The following is a 9,043-nucleotide window of genomic DNA, read 5'->3' as shown; positions in this document are numbered from 1 at the left end:
CCATGGAGCTGGAGAGATCCAAAGGTGTCGGAACCAGGGACTTGCTCCTTCAGGTCTGGGAGTCATTGCAAATTTTGAACTAGAAAGGAGGTGATCAGTGCCAAGTAGAAAGACTTCTGCTTTTAAGACTATCTCAGGGAGCTAAACTCTGCCTGCCTGGAATCTCTACCCTCTGCACCTCCCCCCAAAAAGCCAGCTTGAGAGAAAAAAGAAGAGGCTAATTTTTATGGCTCTCATCCTTTTCTCTGTGCAGTGGAAGCTTCCCTGCCTCAGAAGAGAGGGCTCAGGGACCAAAAAGCTGGGCTGGGCTTCGCCTGGAGGTCCTACCTGGGCCATGGATTCCTCATCTATAAAATGGGGATGACAGTCTCCACCCCTCAGCGAGGCTGGAGAGTTCTGTGACAAGGAGCAAACAGCACCAAGCATAGGGCCAGCAGATGCTGGTGATGAGGGGCAAAGGAGGCCGGTGAGACCCCTGACCCCAGTCTTCCTTGCTTGTTCTTTCTGCTCCAGGAGGGGTGGAGGGATGCAGAGGGGGTGCGTAGATGCAGATGCACTGTGTGTGGGTGCAGCGGGCATCTATCTGGAGGAGCAGGTGTTTGGGGTGGTGGCATTGGTAGGCACCCTACCATGACTTCTGGGTCAGGGACCTTAGGGTTCTGTGACCTGCCTCAAATGTGGGGAGATTTGAGTCAGACTTGGCAACACCAGAGGAGCCTCCCCTAGTCACCTCCAGATGCTCCATTTCCTTTCTGGTCAGTGGCCCCCATAACTGGATGTCTTTATTGTGCTTCAGCCCTGTCGTGCTTTATGCTCTCATGTGCTATGCATATATGTTTTCTCTTTCACCACACATTTCTTTAGGCTGTGGGCTCTGGAGGGTGGAGGCTGCTGATTGCTCAGAACCCTTGCGGGGGTCTGGCACAGAGTAATGTTCTGTAAATGAGGGGCATTGTGAACCATCTCTGTGCTAAGTCCCTGGAAGCCTGGCCCGAGACATGTGATTTTATACAGAGCCGGGTGAATGCATTAGGACAGGGACATGAAGGAAGCCCTTCACAATTTAGCTCCAAGCTCCTTTTTTGGTATTTTCTCTCATAAATCCATCTGGGTTATTCACCTGTCGCCAACACTTAGCATCCCTTCCCACCTCCTTGCCTTTTCTTGTGCTATTCTCTCTGCCTGGAATGTGCCATCTTTCATGGGAAATGCTCTCTTCTCATGAAGTCATCCTTGATTCCTCTGACCCAATGGGATGCTTTCTTCAACTGCTCTCAGTACTTCCTTTTATTGCTCATTCATTTATCTGACAAACAACTATTGAGCATCTAACTATTCTGGGCACTGAGGACCCAGAGATGATTAAGACTCAAGGCCCAGAGGCATTGATCTGGTTGAAATATGCTTTCTATATAGTAAAATCGCTGTAAAAAAAATTCCTTCTTTTGCTAAAATTATCCTAAATATTTCTCGCTGAGAAAAAATAGTCAGGAAATGGGAGCTTCCTGTTTTCATTAAATAAAGGCTTTTAAACATCTGTTGTTTCCGGTGACAGCCGTTGTCTGTGACTACAAGGGCTCCAACATCCCCAAATAACCCGGCAAATCCCAGACCTCTGTTCTCCTGACGGCTTTATCCACACTGGCTTCAATCAGCCTTAGAAAATGTACCCAAGGTAGCACCTTAGGGCGGGAGTTTTTGGCAAGCCTGTTTTTCTTTATCTGTTCTGTCCTTTGTCTTCTTGAGGAAGGAAGGCAATCTGAGACTTGCCCCCTTGACAGATGGAGAAACTAAGGAGCCAGAGTTTTTCTTTGCCTTGTGGTACCTGCAAAACAAATCTGAATATGCCTGTAGAACCCAGGAGATGGTCTAGGTTGAGGTTTTTGCTCTGGCCTGCCTCAAGGTTGCCCAGGAGAACTTGACACAAACACATCGTAGGCATAGACACTCCCCAAGGTCACCCAAGAAACTGGTGTCCTTGGCTGCCTCTGAGGTGAAAACCAGGGGGCAGGGGGTGGCATGGGGGCTACTTCACCCTGTCTATGCTATTGAACTTTTTGAATTTAGCTCCACATGCATAAATCACCTAGCCTAAAATATAGATACATATATATATATATAAAACTATATCTGCTGGTCTCCTTAGGCCCTGCGTCCACTCCTGCCCCTCTGGGAGATGCTGAATCAACAGATCAGAGCTTTTATACCTTCTAGGAGTATCACCAGCAACCCTGCTGTGACTCTCACTTGTGAACATCCAACTTTCTCACTGTTCAGATGGGGAAACTAAGGCCCAGGGGGAGAGATGCACCTGAGGTCTTCAGTGAAGGAGTAGCAGGGGCAGTATTAGAATGCATGTCCCTTGACTGCTGTGTCACTCCAGTAAGTCACTGCTTTCCAACACAGCCTACCACTTCTAAATCTACATGCATGGGTGAGCCAAGGTGAGAGGGATGGTCACCAACAGGGATGTATTGACTGAAGGAAGTGAAGAAAGGTGTGAGTATAAGTCTCTCAGTCAGCTGGCTTGGAACGTCAGCTCTTGGAAGGGACCTGAGAGGCGCCTGGGCCAACCTCTTATTTTACAGATGAGAGGAGATTGAGTAACAGAGAGGGTAGGTGGTTTGTCAGTGGCAGGATGGGGCTTGGATCCAGGCCCCCTTTCTCCACTGTAGGGTCCTCTAGGATGAAAGTGTACCCAGTTCTGCATCCTCCTCCCACAGTTTGTGCCTAAAGCCAGAATCTCTGGATGATCGTGCTGTCAACAGAAAATGCCTGGGACCCGGCTCAGCCCCTCTCAGGCCCTCTCTCTCCTCTCCTCACCCTCCTGACTTAGAACCACTTGCCCTTTCATTTTTGTGGCTCCCAGAAGGCCCTGGGAGAGAAAGGCAGAAAACCTGTTCTAATCTGGATTCATTTAGCTATGAAACAGCAAGACTTTGGGAACATCACTGTCCCTCTTTGAACCTCAGTGTCTTCATCTGCAAATTGTGGGTGAATGAGGGTGTCTGGAAGAGAAGCAAACCTTGAATCATGCCCCTTTAGTGGATTGTGAAATCTGTTTAGTAGTGGGGGAGGAGTGACCAGCATTTAAAAAAAGAAAGAAAAATACAAGAGAATAGAAAATACTTAAGTGCATCACATTACTGTGTGAGATTCTTATTTTGGTTAAGCATGTGTGTTTACTGAGTCATGACATAAAATATATTTATTATTATTGTGGTCATGGCCAAAAAAGTGTGTGTCTAATGCTGCTTTCCATCCCACCTCAGGGGTGTTTCCAAGGCAGGGTGATGAGCCAGGAGCTCTGGGTGTGGGGACTAGATGGGGAGTCTGGGGATGGGAAGGACAGGGAAGCCGCTGGCTATCCTTGTGTGCTGTGCAGGGACAAGTCTCCATGGCCTTCAGGAGATACATCATGGCAAAGCCTGAAACCATTAGCAGCTGGTAAGGAGCCGGCGTCCCACAGAGGAGTTACGGCCTGTCTATCCAGGGAGAGACGCAGCCTGCAGGAATATGCATGTGGGCCAAGCACCAGGGCATTAATCGCCTTTGCTACTGCAGGCTCTGGGTGTGAGTGAGGAGGCCTGTGTGTGTGTAAGATGAGCACCAGGCACGGTGTTGGAAGACGGGGGTTCAAGTCCCATTTATTCTCATGCATTTATTCCACCAGCACTTATCTGAGCACCTTCTGTATGCCAGGTTCTGTGTGAGGAGCTGTTATGTGTCACTGGATCCAGAGTAATGAATCTACTGGGGAGGGGCAGACAGGAAGTGGACTCACATTAATGGGCCACCTATCTTGTACCAGACACCCTGCCTGTTGCTCGTATGTATGTATGTATGTATGTATGTATGTATGTATGTGATATTATTATTCCTAGTTTACAGATGAGGAAATGGAGGTTCAGAGAGGTTATATAATTGGTCCAAGGTCACGTAGCCAGTAATGCTCGGACTCAGGGTCCCAGGTCTGATGCCTGGCTCCAGACCCCTCTCCCAGTTGCCTGAATGTGAACGTCCACGTCAGTGACATTCTGGTTTCTCTTGGTCTCTGGAAGCAACATTGGGGCTGGGAAGTTGATAAGCATCTTGTCTACCCCTTTCACTTGAAAGAAAGGGAAACAGAGCCTTCGAGATGTGCAGGGAACAGCCAGAGGTCTCCAGAGAATGGTGTCAGGGCAAATGGGGAAGAATGAAGTCGCTCTTGGTGGAGGAAGGTGGCCTTGGTGGCACTGTCAACAAATCCCACAGTCATGGCTAATCTGGACCTGGCTGGGGAGTCAGGTCTGGATCCAGCAGCTGTGATAGTCCTCGGAGGAGGGAAGGCCAGCCCTTCCTACGCCTTTGCCTTGTGGGCTCTGACTTCTGGGCCGCATAAGGTAGGTTGACTCACTTCACCTACCACAGCAGTGTTTTGGGCACTTGAGACACTTCCCACAGCCTCTCTGGCCTGGGAAGCCTGATTGACCATGCAGGGTCCTCTAGGACCTCCCAAAGCTGCAAATCTCCAGCACTGAATTCTCGGCTCAGATTCAGTTAAAGGAGACTGAAGACCTACTCTAAGCTGAGCACTGCATTAGATGCACTTAGTCCATCACCTCCCCCTTCCCTTCTCCTTGAGAATTTGACCTCTGGTTAACTTTCTAGCTCTGTTCCCCTGGAAATTGGATAAAGGTAGACTGTCAGTTTGCCCTCAGCAAGCAAGTATGGGAATGTAAACTGATTGGTACCCTGGATTTTGAGGGAGAGAACTCTAAATGCTGGTGGGGATCCCACACTTGGAGTTTTCCTGAATACAGTGACTTTTGTTACTGGTCATCTCCTTTAAAGGGACCTTGGACTTGTTACAATAGATCCTGGCTTCTGTGGGGCAAGAGGTTTCTAAGCCCCCACACCTGTTGCTTGAAGGGCCAGAGGGAAGGTTTCTGGGTGTTTGGGTGGATGACTCCAGGACTGCTGGCAGGCTGTGGGTTCTGCCCTAAGCAGACCAAAGTCAAGTGTGGCCAGTGCTGGTCTGATGAGTCTTAGTGTTTAGGAGCAGGTAAGTAGAAAGACCCCTTGGGTGTCGCAAGGAGACTGAGAGAGATGAGGCGACTATGCTAGCAGGCTGGACTCCCAGCTTGACCCCCAACCCAGATCTGCTGCTGGGGGGCCTACCTCGGGCCGCACGGGGTCCTCGATGCCCACCACGCAGATGCAGGTGAGGTCATTCAGGATGTCGTTCTCATTGTCCCAGTCGGGCTCGGGGCTGCTGGGGAAGTCGCGGTAGGCCACGCAGATGGTGCGAAGCCCATCGCAGGCCATGGGCTCGATCACCTTCTTCACCATCTCATCCCGGTCGCGGGGCCGGAAGACTCGGGGCTCCCCTGACCCATTGAGGATTTTGCAGCACCTGGGAATGGAGATGGGTAAGGTCCAAGGGCCCCAGGATCTTCCTTCTGACTGGCTCGAGCTCACTTTCCCCTCCCTGGTGTTGCCCAGCTGGCCGTGGTCAGTAATCCAGTGCCTGTCCGGTCCATATCCCATAATGCTTCAGGGATGGTCCAGGCCCTTAGGCCTGAGGCATGGATGAAATCGGGATCAGCCAAAGAGAAATCGGGCAGCATTTTTGCAGTATCTGTCCCAGTCCATTCAGCAAGAGCAGGTCTACTTTGATCTGTTTCATATTCACAAGATTTTATCTGAAAAAATAGTTCCATAGCCAAAATGGCTTTCAGAAGGCATTAAACCTAGGCTAGTGGTTCTTGATTCTGCTTGCACATTAGAATGACATTGGAGGACCTCGAATAAATAAATACTCATGTGTGGGCCTTGTCCCAGAGGTCCCAATTCAGTTTGTCTGGGGTGAGTCTAGGAATCAATGGTTTCTTAAAAGCTCCCTGGGGTGATTCCAATGTGTAACCAGGGTTGAGAACCACTGGGCTAGACCAATCCCCTCAAGGTGGAGAAACTGAGGCTCAGAGAGGGGGAGTGACTTGCTTAGTTCTCCAGGCTTATTTCTGACACCTGGAGTCAGAGGAGATTGGCTAACAGTGAAAAGCGCTATCATCAACCAACTCTATGCTAAGGGAAGTGAAATAAGAGAGATCTAACAGTGATAATGGGTAGAACTTCCTAACAGTAAATCAGGGAGGAAGAGGACTCTCTAAAGAAATTTTAAAGAGAAAATAGTAGAAAAAGCACTGAGTAAGGGGTCTTGGAGGTGGTCTTGCTGTGGGACGTTGGGCAGGGCCCCCTTTGTGCCTCTCTGGGTGCCAGATGGCCCCTCTGGCCCAGCCTGCAGGGCTGTCTGTGCAGCGCCACCCTGTGGTCCCCAAATCCTTGTGCCCCTGGGCCTCTTACTTCTTGAGCACGATCTCAGATGCACCCTTGCTGTACATGCGGAAACTCTCATCGGGCAGCTTGATTACGGTGCTCATGGACTTGCGCACGGAGTTGAAGGTGTATACTTTGTACAGCTTCTCCTCTGGCATCTGGCTGCGCACAGGCTCGTAGTCCTGCTTCAGGTCCAGCACGAAGCCCAGCAGGCCGCACTCTGTCTTGTTACCCACCTGCCGAGGCAGGGCGCCCTCCTTCTCTGGGGGCTGCAGAGAGAGAGGCGAGTGGCTCACAGGGGGTTGTCTCGGAGGCCCTGGGGCTGCTGCCTCATGGTCTGAGGGGCGGAGGCCAGGCTCTGGCTGCTCCCTCTCCCCTCAGCGAGGCTTCGGCTCTCCCTATGCACTCTTAGCTCTCTGCATCCCAGATACAATCCTGGATCCTGATGCAAGGAGTTATGCATGATCAGCTTTTAAAAAAATTATGAGCTATTTCAAACATAAAAGCATGATAGAGAATAATAAGAGAACGGTTGTGTACCCAGCACCCAGCTTTGTAGAAGCATAGTATTACAAGTACGCAGGGTACAGGACTGCAACTGGACACGTCTCTTGCTTACTCCATATTTGCTTCAGATTTTTCTTTTTTAAGAAGGAAAACATGATAAAGTTGAACCCCCCTGTGTATCTCTCTCCATCTGCACAATCCACTCCTTGTTCCAGGAAGAATCTCTATCTTAAATTGAGCATAGACCACTATTACTGTGTGTGTCTTAACTTTTTATTTTGTGATAGTTCTAGCTTCACACGCAGTTAAGAAATAATACAGAGAGTGCTAGAGTTATCGGGGTGGGGATCACTTCATGGATTGTATACATGTCTAACTTTTAAAAATTAAAAAAAAAAGAAATAATACAGAGACATGTCATATCCCTTCATCCAGTTTTGTGCAGTGCTTACCTCGGCATGATTGAGAACATCATCAAAACCAAGATATCGACACTGACATAATCAAACTGACCTTATTTGGATTTCACCCGTTTTATATGCACTGTGTGTGTCTGTGTGTGTGTGTGTGCGTGTGTGTGTTTAGATCTAGGCAATGACATTACATGTGGATATTTCTATGACCACCACCGTGAAGATACATGACAGATCATGACAAGGATCACTTTGCCACCCTTTTATAACCACTGTCACCACCCTTCCCTCCCCGCTTCCTGGCCCTGGCAACCACTCACCCATTCTTTATACTTTTGTCATTTCAAGCATGTTATAAAAATGGAATCATATAGTACATAACCTTTGAAGACTGGCTTCTTTTTACTCCTTGACATCCAGGCAAGTTGTCGCATGTCAATAGCTTATTCCTTTTCATTGCTGAGTAGTATTTCCATTGCTGAGTCGGACCATCCCTTGTGATCTCGATTTAGGTTCAATGAAATGAAACTGCTATTTTTGTATGTCAAAATGGTCATACATTGGCACTTGGCAATTTCATGTAGTTTAATCTAATGTATGTCTGTATGTGTGTACATGCAGTGCTGTTTTGCATGTTGAAAAGTTCGTGTAAGGAGACTACGCAGTCTTCTATAACTTGCTTTGCTCATGTACCATTATATTATTGAGAGTCATCTGAGTTTTAAATGCTGTTTGGATTCCATTCTGTGAATAAGCATAATTCACTTCTCCATTCTCCTCCTTCCTCCTCCTTTCCTTCAGTCATTCATTTGGCACACACTCTTAAGCACTGGCTAAGTGCTGGCCCCCCACTAAATGCTGGCTGCATGACCACGACAGCCCCCTGACCCAAGACTCTCAGTGTATCATCGACCACATCACATTCTTAGGCAGCTGCCTGAACGAGATCTGCTTCATGACTCTGTACCTGCGCCTTTGCTGTTCTTTCCCCCTTCCTTGCCAGGCAGACGCCTCCTTGCCCTTTAAAAACCAGTTCAAATACCTCCTGCTTTTTGAAAATTGCTTCATGGGTCTGCCTTGCCCTGAGTGAAGGAGTTGTATTTTTTCCCTCACTAGGTTCTCAGAACGAGCACAGAGCCCAGCACACAGTAGGACTTAGTAATTGTTTGCTAGATGGTGTGATGTGGATCAGTCTGGTGGTTAACAAGTAAGGACAAGATGCCTCCTCATGGATGCTCATCGTGGGATTAGCAGGAGGCTATGGGAAGTTCCTATTTACAGGTAAACTCACCTTCCCACATGCACCCACACAAATGTGCCTACATCTGTTCATCATTTGCACAAAATTAACATGTAGCCACTCAGGTGGAGGTGGCTTTGGGAGTGGTAGAAGCCATCACAGATAAACCCAAACCCTAGAGAGGTTTGAAGAAGAGTAATTACCTATGAACATGTCTGAGTGCCTGCACCACCATTAGTGGTTCTTCATGGGTCTCAGACCAGCCTTGCACAGGAATCTTCTGTATCCTCACCCTCACCCTCCTTCATGTTGTTCAAAAGAGCAGTCCAGACAGGAGGAAGAAGGTGGCGTCTGGATGCCAGCATGGACTGGCGATGCAGGGGACAGAACTGCAGTTGGACACGTCTTGCTTCCTCCCCCTTCTGCAGTTAGGGCTCTGGCCCGGGGAGCTGACCTCAGCACTTCGAGGTCATGAGCATTGATAACACAGCCACCCTGAGACCTGGGGATTCACAGGAAGGACAGAACCTTAGGCCCTAAACCCTTGTCCTCAGTTTCTGTAAAA

At 48.8% G+C, this 9,043-nt stretch overlaps 1 protein-coding gene across 3 annotated transcripts in view; it reads right to left on the bottom strand.

Annotated features, from left to right (window-relative positions):
* ATP2B2 (ATPase plasma membrane Ca2+ transporting 2) overlaps positions 1-9,043 on the bottom strand; it is a 180,572-nt gene that overhangs the window by 26,557 nt on the left and 144,972 nt on the right. For all 3 annotated transcript variants that reach the window (XM_011370565.1, XM_011370563.1, XM_011370564.1), the window contains 2 exons: positions 6,346-6,587; positions 5,161-5,395 (listed from right to left, as the gene is read on the bottom strand). In XM_011370565.1, the coding sequence (XP_011368867.1) occupies positions 5,161-5,395; positions 6,346-6,587 (477 nt within the window). The remainder of the gene's footprint in view (positions 1-5,160; positions 5,396-6,345; positions 6,588-9,043) is intronic.

The sequence above is a fragment of the Pteropus vampyrus genome, unplaced genomic scaffold, assembly GCF_000151845.1.
Source record: "Pteropus vampyrus isolate Shadow unplaced genomic scaffold, Pvam_2.0 Scaffold171, whole genome shotgun sequence".
Lineage (NCBI taxonomy): Eukaryota > Metazoa > Chordata > Mammalia > Chiroptera > Pteropodidae > Pteropus > Pteropus vampyrus.
The sequence above is the reverse complement of the archived record's forward strand: the minus strand, read 5'-3'. Positions and strand labels throughout refer to the sequence as shown.